The sequence below is a fragment of the Budorcas taxicolor genome, chromosome 7, assembly GCF_023091745.1.
Source record: "Budorcas taxicolor isolate Tak-1 chromosome 7, Takin1.1, whole genome shotgun sequence".
Taxonomy (NCBI): Eukaryota; Metazoa; Chordata; class Mammalia; order Artiodactyla; family Bovidae; genus Budorcas; species Budorcas taxicolor.
Genome location: NC_068916.1, coordinates 93,170,047 through 93,189,306, shown reverse-complemented (window position 1 = coordinate 93,189,306; position 19,260 = coordinate 93,170,047). Strand labels below are relative to the sequence as shown.

The window sequence follows — 19,260 nt, the reverse complement described above, 5'->3', positions numbered from 1 at the left end:
ATGCTGTCTAGGTTGGTCATAACTTTCCTTCCAAGGAGTAAGCGTCTTTTAATATCATGGCTGCAGTCACCATCTGCAGTGATTTTGGAGCCTAAAAAAACAAAGTCAGCCACTGTTTCCCCATCTATTTGCCATGAAGTGATGGGACCGGATGCCATGATCTTCATTTTCTGAATGTTGAGCTTTAAGCCAACTTTTTCACTCTTATCAAGAGGCTCTTTAGTTCTTCTTCACTTTCTGCCATAAGGGTGGTATCATCTGCATATCTGAGGTTATTGATATTTCTCCCAGCAATCTTGATTCCAGCTTGTGCTTCCTCCAGCGCAGCGTTTCTCATGATGTACTCTGCATATAAGTTAAATAAGCAGGGTGACAATATACAGCCTTGACATACTCCTTTTCCTATTTGGAACCAGTCTGTTGTTCCATGTCCAGTTCTAACTGTTGCTTCTTGACCTGCATACAGATTTCTCAGGAGGCAGGTCAGGTGGTCTGGTATTCCCATCTCTCTCAGAATTTTCCACAGTTTGTGGTGATCCACACAGTCCAAGGCTTTGTCATAGTCGATAAAGCAGAAATAGATGTTTTTCTGGAACTCTCTTACTTTTTTGATCATCCAGCGGATGTTGGCAATTTCATCTCTGGTTCCTATGCCTTTTCTAAAACCAGCTTAAACCAAAATAAAGACAAGTGTCATGTTATTTCTGAAAAACTAGATGAAGATCTTGCATCATTTAAGTCTGTTGATATGTAGACCTCATCCCATCCAAGATTACCATCTCTATTACCATCTTCATAACATATATGAAAAATAATGTTACCTTTTAGGTGTTGAAAATGAATTTTTAAATTATTTTTGACATTAAAGAAGAAAAAATTGCCAAGTTTTTACAAACTGACATCTTAAATTTTGAAAATATTCATTTGTATAATAATTAGTCAATAAATCTCAAGACTTTAGCAAGATGTACAGACAGTGGTGAATGGCAGAATGACACATTATACAGCCAACTAAAAACAAAATCAGGTACAGATATGATATACAGCTAACTAAAAACAAAATCAGGTAGAGATGAATTCTTTCACCTTAAAATTTGTGACAAATGATTTTAAAAGTCAGCTCAGCTGACTTCAGTTTGTATCAGTGAGGGAGGTCCTCTGAAATGCAACTGCTCAACCCCTTTATCAGTGTTTGAACAAATTACTGAAATCTAGCTCTCTGAAGGCTTTACTCTATTTATAAGTTGTAGTTATTGGCCTCTACCCAGATTCAGATGTTAGAGATTAGCCTAAAAGCTGAATCTTGATTGAAATAGATTTAGGTAGACTAGCGGCTGAGCCTGTCCAGTTCACATTGCTGCAATCTATTAGGTTTCACTGAATAAGACACAGGAGGATGCTATAGTAAAAAAACTTGGATAACCTGTCCCTGGAGTCAAGGTGTGAGCTTAGGGCGTCGTGTTCTCAGTTCAGAGAGGTGCATACATAAATGTAGAAAATATATGCCGGTCTTGTGCCAGACGTAGAAGTGGTATTCCTGAATAAGCCTGTCTCATCAGAAAACTGAATGGCCTGTGGCCTAAGGAGCTGTTGTTTTTCTTGTAAGTTCTTTGTTTTCATGAAAAGGCTTTTGATTCTCAGAATGTATTTGTTTCAAAGTAATTCGGGTTTGAATTCACTCGTGCTCAGAAGTCTCCTGAAAAGCTTTCCTTAGAATTTTACAGTGTATGTTTTATATGCACGCAATACCTTATACATTTTGAAGAAAAGAATTTCATATGATATCGATTTTAATTATCAGAGCTTGGGTTCAAAATGTTTCTATCACGTGTTTATAATGAACAGCAATGATATTTTCAAAGCAGTAGCAACTTTTTTGGTACAGATGTTTCTTTATACTGTTAAGAAGCAAAAGCATAACTGGTTGAGGTGAAGGGATTCAGCTTCAAAATAACTTTCCTGTTCGTAAGCTTTCTTGCAGTTTAGATCTGCTGCCATCAGGTGGTAGTAATATGTCATATCCATGTGGCTCCACAAATGACATTATGCTTATGGTCATCACAAGATTTATAATAATTAATGCAGATTTGTAAATGAAAATTAACATATCTTTTTAGTTTCAGAGCTGAAGATACTTCTAATGGAATTTTTAAAACGTGTGTATTGGTAGATGCAATTGGACATGTTTTCTCTCTTCGTTTATGTATTTACTTGTAAATGAAGAGTTTCATCTTAGGCTTTCAAAAATTTTAGAAAATACAGAAAAGTAAAATTAAAAACACCAAATTTTCATCACTCAAAGATAATTGTTATTAAACTTTTGTTTCATTTTCTTCCAGTTGTATTTTTTTAACATGCAGTCTCTAGTGTATTTTGGATTTTTTTTCTTTTTTTTTGAGTAGAGTGTAATGGCAGGAAAAGATACTTCGCTGTAGTAACTGTATATACAGCATATATCTTTTATAACTTTTAATTGTAACTTCTTTGTAACTGTTTTCTGATTTCTTAATTTGGATTGATTGAGGTTTGCCATAATTTAGTCAATTTATGTTTCTGATTTGGTCATCAAGAGCGTTTTACCTCTTGTCTTCCATCCATTGCCTACCAAAAGGATCATTATTTCATTGCAAATATGTTTGAAATTTTATTTAACACAGGTGAATTTCTAATTAATCTATTAGTAGCTAGATATGAATGAAAATATACAGTTTTCCTGTTACTATTTTTATATTATATGGATGTTTTATAAATTTTGTAAATTGTGTGTCACCAGGTACTGCATATAAGCATTTGAGGACCCTATGATATTATGTGACAGCTCCATTACCTACTTCCTACCAAAATAGTTTTTTTCTTTTCTTTTATATAGCATAGAACATTGCATTAAAGAAATACAGTCTGAAGTTAACAAACAGTGTCCAGATGTACAGCTGCGAACGATGACTGACTGTTTTGAATGGCTAAATAATTATAATTACAATTCATCCAAGTCACCGTCCATTCCCCATGGAGATTTGATAAACTTTCTCAAAATACTGGTAAAAATATATATAATCTTTGTTTTAATGGTGGAGTGGGGTGGGTGAACCTGGACTACGTTTCATCCAGTTTCCATATATAAATATTTATTTCATTGACCATATTAGCCTGTCATATCGAGGGTTTGTGTTTTGTTTTACTTCTCTATCTGCAGTGGAATCCAGTGAGCTATGTGTTTTTATTTTCTACTGTGATTTTTATCATAAAGTGAAGTTTATATAAGTGGGCATTAAGCATTATGATTCCTGGGTGACTTGTGGTATGATATTTGCCATATCAACATCACAAAATGTATTGAAATATACCACAATTGTCCATCAGAAAATTTGGTATTTATTACATTTTGTGTCCCTTCACAACTACTCATTTTCCTGGGCTCATTGTTAAGCACAGTAAGATCAGCATTGATTGTATCTGTTAAGGAGCCTTGTTCACCACTCCATTCATTCCCAACCTGCAGGCATATCTAATTCTTTTCAGTTGAGGCAGCAATTTCTACAAGACCACTGTTAATTGATGGAATATTATTACATTGGTCACTCTTGGATACTGACCACTTTCTATGTTAGAGAGGTTTTCATAGCCTTCAATAAGAATACTTATTTTATTTTACTTATATCTACAAAGGCAGCTAGCTTGCAAAATCAGTTTCCTAGGGAAATAGCACAATTGTTAGAAAGCAGATTTCTGTAGCTATGGTTTTAATTTAATGTAGGGAGGTGGGGAAAGGGCACTGTTTTTGTCTAAACATCAAACCTTGACTCAGGCAGATGTGGAAAATATCTTGAGGTTGTAGATGGCTTAGGATGACAGAATCAGATGAAAATAATTTCTGGCTGTTATTACTATTGCAGATGTCTCTTTAATGTTTACAGAGTAATAAAAGGAAGAGAAAGGAAGATTATGTGCCCTGAAGGCTTATTCTTTTAAGAAAATCCTCTCACCCATTATCTCTTGAAGGTGGAGCCTTGAAGAATAAATATGGATATAGTTATTCCTTTAATTTCTATTAAGAGCCATGTGTAGTGAATTTCATTAATATTGATGTAATAATGCTTTCTCATTTAATTAAAAGCAAAAGCTTTTAATTATCTTTTAATCTGTCACACATAAGTCATTCTCTATTCACTGCAGGGCAAAGGCCGCCTTAGTTTTTACTCAAATTCATTAGACTGGTAGGCCCCTTCCAGACCTAGTTTTTTTGTTTTTTAACATAATTGATCATGTTATTTTGAGAACAGAACCACATTATTAAAACAGATCCAGATTAATACGACCTTATCAAATTTTTACATGAGGAAAGTGTCAATCTTGACAGTATTTTTTCATACCTCAATTTTTTTCCCCATAAAATGTTTTTGTTTATTAATTATTTAGCTGTTTAAACAAGGAACAGAGGTTCTCATTATGGCTATTCTATAAAGTCATTTTCAAAATTTAAGCAATCAATACCTAACATATGTTTTAAACCTCTCATCTATTATTCCTTAAATGTTTGCTTGATCAAGTATTTACAGTAATTGACTGATTTAAAGAAACCCACAGTTGAGGCACTAAGAAGACCAGTTTTTCTCTATAGAATTTACCATAATGCTGGTGTTCTGGACTCCTGTCTAAGGACATTTATTTTCCAGAAAGTATCAAAAAGAACTAAATAGAAGAAAGAGAGAAAGCGTAGCTTCAGAAAAGTCCATTTACTTTTTGGTTCTCTAGAGTGTGGATGGAAAGAACGTGGATGAGGGGAATGGAACCAGGCGTCCGTTCTTGGTTCCGCGCTCTGTTGTGTGTGACATTTGGAAAGTAACTTAAACATGCTGCACTTTAGTGTCCTTTTCTGTAAATTGGGGTCTTAAGTATCTGCATCACAGAGTTTTCCTTATGAATAAGTCAGAGACTCTAGAGAAAAGTGCTTTTTATATAATAAACTGCTATGCTTTTTATATAATAAACTGCTATACGGATATTAGGTATTATTATTTATTACAGATAGAACATCAAATTAGACATCACAGTGCTCAGAATCACTGAGAGAGAGAGTGCCCTAGAATTTGTCTCAGAGTTGTTCATGATTCTGAGTCACAAATAATACCTCTGTTACCTTTATCAATAAGAAATTTCAAAGCTGGACTGATTTTAGACTGCTTGAACCTTGCTTCCATTAAAAAAAAAAAGCAGCTTGTTGCTACTTAGAGAACATAAACTAATGTCTGTATGACCTGAAATAGACATTAGGAGAGTCAGCGTGTAAAGAGAGTTTGTGCATTTAATTCCAAGTCCAAACAGAAAGTAATTTTTTTGTTCCTTTTCTTTTCTTAATTACACCTATAATTGTTTCTGTCAGTTAACACAGAAAGTGTAAAAAAAAATTTTCATATCTTTTGAAGAACAATTCTGAATGTATTTTTTTTTCTCATTTTGAGTTAGTTATTTCTTTGGAGAGAACTGAAATACTCTCAGTCTAATTTCCAAAGTAAAACCTTTCTTAACGTGACTCAAAAAGAAATTTAAATGAAAGTTAAAATCTTCAAATGTATTAAACTATATTTCTCAGGATGGCAGCTATTAGTAAGCCCTAGGCATAATACTTTGTTTGAAGGTGTCCATTCTCTATGTTCATTTGGGGTTTTATAATAATAAGTATACTCATTCAGGCATGAAAATCATCTACTAGGTATTAATTAGGGGTGTCATCTTGAATTTATTTTGTCTTGGGGGTACATTTCAGTTGATATTTTACTATAGATTTTCATTTAGAATTTTTAAGCTAATGCTTCCATACAGCTCAGGTTATATCAGGAATGGATAACAATGAAGAAAAAACTGTGTGTCTAGAAATCTCATTGAAAAATTTGCTCATCATCTGGGCTTTACAAAACTTAACAGACTACAAAGCTAATATTCTAAAATGTCTGAACTGATTAAATTTCAAAGGCAAAAAAAATTTTTTTTTAAATCATAGTATTGATTCTTGAAATGAATTATGAAATTCTGTATAACTGTAGAAATCATTTTATCCTTCTACTCTTATAATCACATTTCTAACATTATGATTTACTTTTATTAGCGAGATTTGTTGAAGAATGAACAAAATCAAGAAGAAATGGTATTGAATTTACTTTGGGACCTCTCCTGCCAGAGCAGTGTTTCATTCCCATCCACTGTAAGTGGAGCATCTTTCCATTTCCTCTCTAGGACTTCTCTTCACTCTGTTGAAGATCACTCCTCAATGGATGTAAAGTCTGTATGGGATGATATAAGACTACATCTTCGACGCTTCTTAGTGAACAAATTGCAAAGCCACAATGAAATAAACAATTCACAGCAAAAAATTTTGTTGAAAAATCAGTGCATACAGCAACTCTTATTTCTTTATCCAGAATCAGAAGTTACAAGCAAGTACCAAAGCATACAGAATAAATTGTTGACTAAACTTCTGCAGAACTGTTTTCCTTCTTTTAGCAGAGAATCAAATTTAGACATAATGGCTGATAGATACCAAGGTACAATACTTAAGTTATACTCAATGATAAAAGAGGATTTTAACATACTACATGAAATTTTAGCTCCATCCTCAACAGTGAAATTCATTAAAGAAACTTACCTGGATACTGTTACAGAAGAAATGGCAAAATTTCTTGAAAATTTTTGTGAGCTGCAGTTCAAAGAAAGTGCTGTCCGTGTGGTTAAAACAAGCAAGAACTCCAGCAAGCATAGAGGAACAGTGCATGCTTTGGGTTAGTGATTTTTTTTAAATTTCTGTTTGGTTTAACTTAAACCTTTTAAAATCTTTACTTTTCTAACTTTTCTATTTGGTTAAACTTAATTGCAAACTTGAAAATAAATCAGAAAATAAATGTAAAATTTTCCACTTCACATTTCTTTTACGCTTTTCTTTTTCTCTAAGTATAGTAATAGAAGTGTTTTCTTTCCTGTCATTAAATTGTTAAAGATATTGGAATGTAAGTCAGAAATATTACCAGTAAGACTTTCAGTTTTCTAATCACATAAATTACTGGATGAAACATTTAACTCATTGCATCTTCCAAGGCTGAAGCTTTAAGTAAAGAAAATTGTTGAAGATTTCTTGACATTTTCACTAGTTAAAATTGAAAGTTTAAAATTCTGACATTTTAGTCAGCCGATGTCAATACAGACCTATTATGAAATGCTAATTATAAAATTGTATCTTATAATTGATTGTGGAAGCTAGCATTGACTATAGCTGATTTTAAAAGTTCCTCTGATGTTGTTGCTATAAGAATATATACAGTGAAAGAGGATTTGAAGATTCTTAATTTTAATCAAAAGATAAAGGAAGAAAGAATCTTTTATAATATAATATATTTTTCTTGTCATTTTAGTTTCTTACCAGTAAAGAAAAATTAAGGTTGAAAATATGATTATTTTGAAAATTATGATTACTCATGCTTTTACATAGAATGCTGAGATATATTTCTAAATATATTCCTAAACTGTATTTTTATTAATAATTATTTAAGAATTATCATTTGGTGACTTGCTGTTTTTTAATTTATAGTCACTTCATAAAATTTACATAGCTCACTGTATTTTTCATACCTTCCTTAATAAGATACCAGGATACCAAATTGCTCTGATATATGAATATTTTATATGAACATGATATATGAATTTTCAAATAATTTAATGTTTTCTCTTAGAATATTTATTTTCTTTGGGAAACTACCACATCACAGAACAGAGATCCGTCACCCAAGTTAAGGTCACAGCAGAATAAAAAGTCAGTTCATTTAGGAACATTGCAGTTTTACTCAAAGTAAATAAATCTTCATTTTAATTATCACATAAATTTTAAATACATTTTTACAAGTACACTTATTTTCTATAATTTTTATGTTCTCTCAAAAAATTTCTGGTTACTTGTAAAGTGCTTTCAATATGAAAATTTTATATGTGCTAAAAATGATTAAAAATATGTGTAAGTTGCTATGGAGTCTTTAGGGCTGGTAGTGAAGTGTTTTCCATTCATAAGAGAGAACTATGTGTGTTGGCTTTAACACCAAAATTTGAAGCCCTTTCCAAAAGTCCAAATGCACTGAACTTTCTCAAGCTGCTTTATGTGAATTTTGATATAAATCACTTGTTAAGTGAATATTTTCCTTGTGCCAAACACTGTAATAAGCACATCCCTTTGCTTAATATCCCAACTTCATAAACAACGAGAGAAGCTTAGAAAGATTAACTTGCTTTTGGTCCTTTGCACCAAGTCAGGATTCACATGTAGGTCTTTATGTCTTCAAGACCCATGTTCTTTACCATCATGGTATTGGGCTTTAAAGTGTAAAATTGAATGCTTTGTCTCTGTAAAAGAAATTTCCAACAGCACTGTTCTAGTGGGCTGCCTGAAAATCAGTTCAGTTCAGTTCAGCCTTCTTGAGTACCTGCCATAGGCAAGGCATTTAGCAGCTAGCATATTGAAGGTTTCTAAGCTACACAAGGTAAAGGGAAGAAAGCTAAATGAGTTAACTGCTGCTAAGGCTGTAACAGAGAGCAGTCATGGTTTCCATTAATATTTAGCCCAATGACCAAATTTTTATTTATTAAAGAAATACAGTTTGAGACTAGCAAAATAATAATGTATAAATAATTATAAATAATTTGAAATCTGTAATAATTTATATTCCTATGTGAATAGAATCTAGATTGGCTTGAGTGGGTTATATATTATCTTTTCTATATGTCTGTGTGTTTATTCACTAAGTCTTTGATATTTTGCCTGAAACCGTAGACATTCTCTTAAGTAACAATAGCTCCACATTTATCGGGTCGGACACTACAAGACGTTGTTTCATTCTAACCACCCAGCAAGGTAGGTAACATTATTTAGCTCTATTGTGTAGTGAGAAAACTAAGACATAGAGATATTCAGTAACTTTGGTCAAGGTTACAACGTGAAGCCAGCATAGTCTGTCTGACTGTGGTGTCCTGACTCTGTGATTATGCTCTATTACCTAAAAGAACAGGACGGATCTAGCTCATTCCATTAAGAACACTGCTGTGAATGCTCTGTGTGCTCAGATCTACTTTAGTGTTGTCATTGTTTTTTCACTTTCCTCTAAACTATCCCGTACTCTGCTCATTCAAAGAGGTATCTTAAGCAGACCTTGTATATACACTAGTCCTTTTTTTTTCCCCAGCCTTATTGAGATATAATTGACATACAGCATTTTGTAACTTTAAGATGTACAGTGTGTTGACTTGTACCCTTAATATTTCAAAACGATTGCCACAGTAATGTCCACATAATTACGATTACTTTTGTATGGTGAGAACACTGAAGATTTGCTTTCTTAGCAATTTTCAAGTAAATAATGCGTTATAACTTCTAAAATCGCAATGCTGTACATTAGGCCCCCAGAAATTATAAATCTTCTAACTGGACATTTGTACCCTTTGACCAGTATCTTCTCCATCCACCATCCCCTGGTAACCACCTTATATTCAGTTTCTTTGAGTTCAGTTTTTTTTTGATTTCACATTATAAGTATTACCATATATATCTGTCTGTCTTTGACCATGTGACTTATTTCACTTGTGTAATGCCTTCAAGGTCCATCCATGTTGTTGCAAATTGCAGGATTTTCTTCTTTCTCATGACTGATTAGTATTCCTTCCATTTTAGGTATCTCAATCTCACATATTCTTTATCCATTCATTCATATGGAGTATGAAATGGCAACCCAGTCTAGTATTCTTGCCGGAAAATTCTATGGACAGAGAATCCTGGCGGGCTCCAGTTCATGGGGTCACAAAGAATTGGGCATGACTGAGCAGCTAAACACATTCATTCATAAATGGACACTTAGTATGGCTATTGTGATTAATGCTGCAATAAATACAGAAGTGCAGATATCTCTTTGATATCTTATTTTCATTTCCTTTAGATATATATCTAGAAGTAGAATTGCTGACGGATTTTCTATTTTTCAACTTTTTTGTGGAACCTTACCATTTGCTACAGTGTCTCTCATACCAATTTATATTCCTACCAACAGTGCACATGAGTTCCCTTTTCTCTACGTCATCTCCAGTGCTTGTTATCTGTTGCCTTTTTGATGATAGCCAAGGGTAAGGTGATATCTCTTTGTGGTTTTGGTTTGGATTTCTCTGATGACTAGTGATCTTGAGCATCTTTTCATGTACCTGTTGGCTATCTGTATGTCTTCTTTGGAAAAATGTCTCTTCAGGTCCTCTCTCCATGGTTTAATCGGATTTTTGTTTTTATTGTTATGGAGTTGTATGAGTCCTTTAAGTATTTTGGATATTGATTTCTTACTAAGTATATGGTTTGCAAGTATTTTCTCCCTATCAAAGATTTTTTTTTTTTTTGGTGGATAGTTTCTTTTGCTGTGCATTAGCTTTCCAGTTTGATGTAAAAGTGAAAGTGAAGTTGCTCAGTCATGTCCGACTCTTTGCGACCCCATGGACTGTAGCCCACCAGGCTCCTTCCATCCATGGAATTTTCTAGGCAAGAGTACTGGAGTGGCTTGCCATTTCCTTCTCCAGGGGAATCTTCCTGACCCGGGGATCAAACCCGGGTCTCCTTCATTGCAGGCAGACGCTTTACCGTCTGAGCCACCAGGGAATCCCAGTTTGATGTAGTCCCACTTATTAATTTTTGCTTTTGGTATTATATCCAAAAAATCAATGCTGAGACCAACATTAGGGAACTTTTTCACTATCCAGGAGTTATACAGTTCCAGGTCTTAGGTTTAAGTTTAATCCATTTTGAGTTAATTTTTGTATGTGTTGTAAGATAAGGTACAGTTTCATTCTTTTGCATGTTTTATCTACTCTTCCCAACACCATTTATTTAATCCTTTACCCAATGAGTATTCTTGGTTCCCTTGTCAAATACTGGTTGGCCACATATGCAAGAGTTTATTTCTGGGTTCTCAATTCTGTTCCATTGGTCTATGGGTCCACTTTTATGTTTTGTTATTTGAAGAAAATGATGAAATAATGTCATAATGTAAACACTGCAGACTCTTGGTGGTTTGGTAATCTATCTTAGGAAAAAATAATATTTTTGCAGACACTCTTTTTTTAATTGGGATTTTATTTTACTTATTCATTTTTGTTTTACTTTTTGGCTATGCTGCACAGCATGTGGGATCTTAGTTCCTAGACCAGGGATACCCCCTTCACTGAAAGCACAGAATCTTAACCATTGGAACACCAGGGAAGTCCCTAGATAATCACAATTTTAAGTGATTAAATCATTGAATTACTTTTAAAATTGTATTTTCTTTGGATTTAAGAGAAGATATTGCATCTTTTCTCAGTGCTTGAAAAGGAGAGGATTGTTTATGTGTAGTAAAGTTTAGTTAGATAAATTCACTGTGTTTTAACATGCAAGAATGTAGTTAGAAAACTTCAACCATAGTATAAATGTCATGATCCCCTGTCTATCTTACATTGAATTTTCCTTGGGGTGATTGTTAACTTGAAAGAGAAAGACTTAAGAGTATATGATACATACTTTTGAGTGTTTTGAAGGTTTCTAAAGATCTGCAGTGGATGAGAGGTCGAAACTTAGTGGCCACTACCCCTCCCGTTTCCCAGTTCCTTTATATTTTGTTTAAGGAAGATTGGGGAGTAGGGGAAACAGAATCCCTGTAGGGATGAAAAGATCCTTTAAAGAAGACCCTCAAGTCAAGATAAAAGTAGAATTTTGACTAGGAAGGCACAGATCACAACTGGAAATGTTGTGATCAACTAGATCAGTCAAAACCACCCTAATTTCTCTCGTACTGCTCAAGTAGCTGAGTGATTGGCTGAGTGATGGCTGAGTGATGCTGGCAAGGAAATTTAGAAGTATACTGAGGCCAGTATGCAAAGTGTGGACAAAAGAAGCATCTATATGGTCGTGTTGCAGAGGAGACCAAGTCTCCTAGAAGGATAACACATCTCTTGACCCTGCTGTGTTCATGAGACAGAGGGGAGATCTCCATTAGATCTCTGATGTCAACTATGCTTGTTGTTTTCTAACCCCACATTAGTAGATGCTGGAATTTCAAATAATACAAAACAGTAATGGGGGAAAAAACAAATTCTTAAGAGAAAGTTATATCTTTATTCAGTTATCACAAATTCCTTTAAAATAATAATACAATTTCAGGGGTTTTTGTTGTAACATTTTTGAAAATACTGATAAATGATATTCTTGATTAACTTTGTTTTTGATCCACTGTTTTTGTCATACTTGCTATTCTTTAATGAAATACTGGTACTTTCTTTGTTTATAAGTACTTGCTCTCAAAAGGGGAAGAATACAGTTATCAGAGTCAAGTGTGCTTGTCTGAAGCTCTCACCCCCTTGTTTATGCAACCTTAGATAAGTCATTTTACCTCTTCGTATCTTTCTATTGATAAACGATAAAAGGAAAGGGTTATATTAGATAATATATCGAAGCTTTAACTCTAAACTTATTGTGACTTTGTGACTTGGAAAATATTCCACAACCAGATTTTATGCCTACGATTTGTCATTGGAAACTGTCAGAATTATTTTCTCTACTGACTGACAGTACCGCTGCATTAGCTGGCTGAGTATGTGGCTTTGTATGCAACTGTAACACATACAAAACATCCTTTAGGTTTTTATCTGTGTGACTTTTTTCCCCCCAGTGCAACTTGGAAGAGAACAATGTGTAAACTTCTCACTTCCTGCAATTGCATTTTTGATTAGGCTGGGAGGGTGAAGAGGGGAGTCTGTGATTAAGCAATAACAGGAAGTAGAGTCTCTTCTTGCAGCTGACATCTGAAGCTACTCCTAGAAATTCTTTTTGGGGCTTCCCCTTTGATCCCACAACCAACTGTTCTTGTTTTATTTTTCATTTCGATTTTTGGGTCATTGTAGCTTTTTAAATCAGATCATTGAAAATTAAGATCACAGGCAAGAAATGGAAATACGATATTATTCTGTATTGTGATTGAAAAGAAATCGATATGCCTTTTCTCTGGCATGTATTTGAAGCAGGGATTTAATAGTGACTGAGTTTTTTTCCTGAGGAAGAACCAGCTTGTTTCTGCAATGTTGTAGACAGTACGCATGGACTAAATACTTTTTCTGAAAAAGTGTTTCTGTATCCATAAAAACCCCTCTGTAAGTACAAAAACCCTCAGAATTAGGCCTATAAAGCATGGTAGGGTGAGTGACATTGTCTTAAGAGTCTGTGAATAAGAATTTGACAAGCGATGTAATAATGAAACAGTTGTACACAAATTAAACTTGTGTAAATAATTTTAGTATTCTTTTTCAGCTTGTGAAGAAAGTCAAAAGTGATTTGGGTTTTGGCATAATTGATTGTAAAGCCTTCCCTCCTGCCAGTTCAGTTACATGACACAGTGCCTTCTTGAGACTTCTCGAATGTGCTCATGCATCCATGCCATCAGTGGAGATAGTGGGCTTGTCTTCCCTTTGTATGAACCAGGAGGATATTTTCCACCCAACCTAATTCCTTTCTGTACCGTCTGTTTCTCTATAGTAAAAGTATACAGGGTGATCCATCAAGGTGAGGGTGAAAGCTAGAGCTATTTAGTTTCATTTCGTCCTTTATATAAGAGGACAAATTTTTTATGCCATTTAAGAAAATGTTTTCTGTGTTAAAACTCATTCCCAGACATTCTGATTCTTGAGTTTTAGTAAGGCACAAATAGCTTAGGCTCTATTTTACACTAAAAACTTGAACAATGTATATACTTTGCAAAGGATACTACTCAGAACATGATTTCACCATTAATTTTTGTTAATATTTTCTCATTAATCATCTTCATTTTTCCTTGTTCAGTTCAGTTCAGTCACTCAGTCATGTCCGACTCTTTGCAACCCCACGGACTATAGCACGCCAGTCTTCCCTGTCCATCACCAATTCCCGGAGTTTACTCAAACTCATGTCCATTGAGTCAGTGATGCCATCCAACCGTCTCATCTTATGTCACCCCCTTCTCCTGTCTTCAGTCTTTCTCAGCATCAAGGTGTTTTCAAATGAGTCAGTTCTTCACATCAAGTGGGCAAAGTATTGGAGTTTCAGCTTCAACATCAGTCGTTCCAATGAACACCCAGGACTGATCCTTTAGAATGGACTGGTTGGATCTCCTTGAAGTCCAAGGGGCTCTCAAGAGTCTTCTCCAACACCACAGTTCAAAAGCATCAATTCTTTGGTGCTCAGCTTTCTCTGTGGTACAACTCTCACATCCATACATGACCACTGGAAAAACCATAGCCTTGGCTAGATGGACCTTTGTTGGCAAAGTAATGTCTCTGCTTTTTAATATGCTGTCTAAGTTGGTCATATCTTTTCTTCCAAAGGCAAGTGTCTTTTAATTTCATCACTGCAGTCACCATCTGCAGTGATTTTGGAGGCCCCCTCAAAATTTTCCTTGTTATCTATTTACAAATATATAAAGTCAGCTACATAATAGATACTCTTTTTTAGATCCTTTTGATTTGCTGTGCACCTTACTAAGTACTTTATGTATTGACACACCATTTGATTCTTATAACATGTCTGAAAATCTGGCTATCACTTGTAGCTCAGTTGGTAAAGAGTCTGCCTGCAGTGCAGGAGACCCAGGTTCGATTCCTGGATTGGGAAGGTCCCCTGGAGAAGGAAATGGCAACCCACTCCAGTATCCTTGCCTGGAAAATCTCATGGACAGAGGGCTGCAGTCCATGGGGTCACAAAGAGTCGGGCATGACTGAGCAACTAACTAACACTAATCCCTACCTTATAGTTACAGAAACTGAGGGTGCATAAGCTGAATAGCTTTCCCAAAGGCCCACTGCTGAGATGTATCTTGACTGTAATTCAAATACATTGCTGAATTATGACCAAAACTATTCTCTCAAATACTATCTCTTTCTGAATGAATTCACTTGCAAGATCAGAAACCATTTTGTAATTTGAGGAGTAATTCCCATGAGCCACAGATCCTGATTTTTGTGTTGGACTTACTGGAATTGCAACACACATATTGATTGTTTGCATATAAAATTACACAAACTTGAATTTTGAAAGCAGCTGTTATAGTAAGTGCAAGGTTACATCACTGGGTTGTCTGCTCTGGAGCATTTGGAAAGAAAAAAAAAAATCCAAGACTTCCATATTAACACATGAAAAGGAAAATAATAATGTTAATTTTTTCCTTAATATAAAAAAATATGTAGAAGAGGCTCTCATTTTATTCCTAGAGAAGTAGGTAATCTACTTAACTTTAAGGATTTACCAGAGTTAACCTAAAAAGTAACTGTTACTAAAATAGTTGAAACAATTACTGCCAGGTTGAAGATCGTTTTTATCATTAATTAATAATAAACCTAAAGATTAGCAGTATGTTTGCAAGATGCTTCCACATCTGGGTTTGTTTTTTTTTTTTAACCTCCCTTTGCTCCATCACCAATCTGAAATTAAGCAGTGCAGCAACTCCAGTTCTTGTTTCATTGGTGGAAAAAAAACTATAGCGTTTCTGCTAGTTAGCAAATCAAGGTGGAGATGAAGGTTAGGAGTATCTTCCCACTATACCTCCATACCTCATTAAAAAATGCGTGTGTGTGTGCTAAATCACTTTAGTCATGTGTGACTCTGAGTGACCCTATGGACTGTAGCCCGCCAGACTCCTCTGTCCATGGGATTCTCCAGGCAAAAATACTGGCATGGGTTGCCATGCATTCCTCCAGGTGAATCTTCCCAGCCCAGGGATCAAACCCGTATCTCTTAGGTCTCCTGCATCAGCAGACAGAGTTCTTTACCACTAGCGCCACTTGACAAGAAAATAAACAAATAGAATTCATTATTCTAGTGTTATTTGAACACTAGAATTTTTCCCCTAAGGAGTTGGTGTTTTAAAATTCTTCCTACTAAAGGTTTTATCATCTGTGAAAATTATTTATTTGATTAAAAACTATGAGGAAAAGGACTGTATGTATATGTGCATAAGGGGAGGGTATTTGTTATGTGCTTGGGTAGGTACATGATATTTTTGCATATGTACATGTATCTTTATTTGCCTAAAACGTTTTTCTGCTAAATATGTGACTAGTTTTCTGACCCCATTATTTCACATTAAATCTTCAGAGACTTCTGAATTTTGTTTTAAAGACATTAAAGCAATAAAAATGGAAAGTATATTCTGTAAGAGAGAAAGGGGATGCAGTTTCGCTTTGGTAATATTTTTGCTCCCATGTAGCAACAATTAGCAATTATCGACTTCCTCTCATGTGTTCTTCATAAAGGTGGAAAGAATATTTTATTAGTCATATTCTGTAAGACATTCAGTTACTAAGGATGATAGATAAAAATGACTTAGTAGTTTCTCATGAAGGCTTCCCTGGTGGCTCAGTGGTAAAGAATCCGCCTGCAATGCAGGAGATGTGGGTTCGACCCTTGGTGGGGAAGATCCCCTGGAGAAGAAAATGGCAATCCACTCGAGTATTCTTGCCTGGGAAATCCCATGGACAAAGGAGCCTGGCAGGCGGCACTCCGTGGGATTGCAAGAGTCAGACACAGCTTAGCGATTAAACTACCATACATGAGGGGTCATAGGTCAGCTTGAGATTTATATTCCTTATTAACCATTCAATAACATTTTTAAAAATTCAGAAGAGATTGAAATACTGAGATTTTTTAAAACTGTTATTTTTTACTTGGAAAAAGAAATTATCTAGTTAAAAATATGTGGCATATTAAGAGAAGAATGAAAGTAACTAAACAAATTATTGGAAAAAGTTTCAGAAAAGGATTATTCTAAAGGTAAACAGTTATTTTGCAGCTCTTCTATACTGAGCAAAAAATGTGGATGAGTAATACACATGGAGGTGGTTGCAGGCTAGAAATTCAAGTTCTGTAGAAAGTGAGTTGATAAGTAACTAATACACCCTGTCTAGAACTTTTCTGCTTTCCCCTGCTAACATTATTTATGTCATTCTGTGTCTTGATATATAAACACAAGGATAAATGTGAATGCTGAGCTTTGTTGTTTTAGGTAAAAATGTTTACAGGTTTATAGTTTAATAGGTCATGAATCCCTGAATTCTTGTTTAACATATAGATATTTCCAGTGGATTAGTGTAACCTTGAATGTTGTTTAACATATTTTTTCCTCGGGTTCTCAGAAAATGTAATATGTGCCTTCTGGTTACTATACTATTAATCAGTTATTAATAGCAAACTTTTTTTTCATAAACTTTCAAGAAGAAATGTTTAATAAGTCAAAAGACATTGGTAAGATCCCTTTAAAGATGTACTCTAACGGAAGACTGTAACAGACTGTAACTACACCTCAAAATTTTTCGTTAGGAAAATCACCTTGGCAAATATATGTTATGTTATAATGTTTTCAACATCGTTATTTATATGTAAATATGAAAATCTGTGACCATCAGTGTCTCATATCTATGAAGTCAAATATCTTCTGCCTCAAAGTAGCTGTCATATAACACCTCCACCTTTATTGATTTTTAACTGAGGGGAAATCTGAATCTTCTACACCTGGGACTTTAAAAATTCCTTGTCTAAACTGGCCTTTTCCGAGTTTGGACAGATCTGTCTGCACTGGTATGTATACAGGAGAAACTGCTGTAGCTTTGAGAGTCAGACCAATCCCTCCCTCATATTTGGAAAGGAGAAAATAATCCTTAGCTTTGGGTAAAATATTTAATAAGAGTTACAATGAATTTCCAATCAGAAAGGCTTTTGCCTCTGTCATTCTTAAAATCGATTATCTGTTCTTTTGTTTAATACGTATATTTTCAGTTTGCTTTAGTTTTATCAGGATATTCATAAGCACTTTGATGTCGGGATATTTAAATGGAAATCTAAAAAATCACCACGAAGTGCACTAGATTGCTTCAAAACCTATCAATATTTGTTTTTGAGATTTCTTTTCAACACTGAGTAAAAACAGAAAACCCTTGTCTATTACTTAGAAAAGTGTTGCTGACCTTATTACTAGTTTAATCTCTTCCGTAATACAGTTGTAGGAAGTACCAAGTTAGCAGGTAAAGTGATAATGAGAGATAAGAATCTGAAAAGGCCCTTGGAATTATGATGCCAGTGATATATGAAAATCCAAATAATTTGAAGTTTTGCTATTTTAAATTTCTATGACATGGTCATGCTGAACTAATTTTAGAATATCTGTCATTGTTTGTCCTCCAAAGTAGAAATTATCTTAAATTTAAAATTCAGTATTAGCATTTCCATTTTAGTTTTTGAGGTGTAGTTACAAGTAGTTGTTGGAGTGGACAACCAGGTTTGCAAAATTATCCTGAAAAGAAGAGAAATAGCCTCCAAATTTTATGATGATCATTATGAGAGAAAGTTATATTGTAAAAATGTTTTATAGTGTCCTCCTATGTCTTTTTTCCAAACTGTACTAAAATCATTGATCATCATTGTTAATGTACTGTTAGTAGCACAATAAAATAGTAATCCTCCAGCTGTTTGACGAGTGTGTACTTTTAAATGGATATTTTTCTTGTAATTTTTGCTAGTCATGGTTACAAAAGTCATAAAGTTCATGGTTATTGGTATATGGGTCTTGTTAGTAGAGCCTGAACCTAGGGAGAAGCGGGGAGATATAGCAATTATAGCCCCTAGAAGATTTAATAGCTAAGATCTAATATGGACTCTGTATGTTAAAATGAGAAAAATCCTTGTTCAACTTTATAGACAAGATATTGCTGCACAGATTTTGTTGAGGCTTTATGTTCACTGAATCCCTCTAAAGAGACTTGTATTGTCTTTATAGTGCTTGAACAGTTGGCTATCCCATAATTTAGATTAAGCATATGCAAATTTATATAAGCTCTATGTTTATTGATAAGAAATAATCTCATGTTTTGCATTGTTTCTGTGACATATAGACAACAAAATATAAATCCTTTTTATTTCTATGAAAGGCACTCATAGGAATTTGGGTTACAAAAAATGCATACTTTCTTGACATTTATGATTATATTTAAAAACAGTATTACTAAATACTAAATTTGGTGATGATCACTCAGTTATGTACCAATGTGAGTTTGTTTTTTAGTTTTTGTTAAATTTTAATCATGTGCCAAGTTTTCTGAGACACGAAAAGGAAACCAGAGATCAGAGGGAGGTTTAAAAACATTAAATACACTGATAAGGTTTGTATCCTTGTGGGTTTTTTTTTCCTGCTATCCTGACAGTTCTTT

At 34.3% G+C, this 19,260-nt stretch overlaps 1 protein-coding gene across 1 annotated transcript in view; it reads left to right on the top strand.

Moving 5' to 3' along the window:
• The window catches only part of KIAA0825 (KIAA0825 ortholog), a 395,975-nt gene that overhangs the window by 40,479 nt on the left and 336,236 nt on the right, over positions 1 to 19,260 (top strand). Inside the window, exons 3-4 of the mRNA XM_052644057.1 lie at positions 2,870 to 3,038; positions 6,104 to 6,773. Coding sequence (XP_052500017.1) covers positions 2,870 to 3,038; positions 6,104 to 6,773 — 839 coding nt within the window. The remainder of the gene's footprint in view (positions 1 to 2,869; positions 3,039 to 6,103; positions 6,774 to 19,260) is intronic.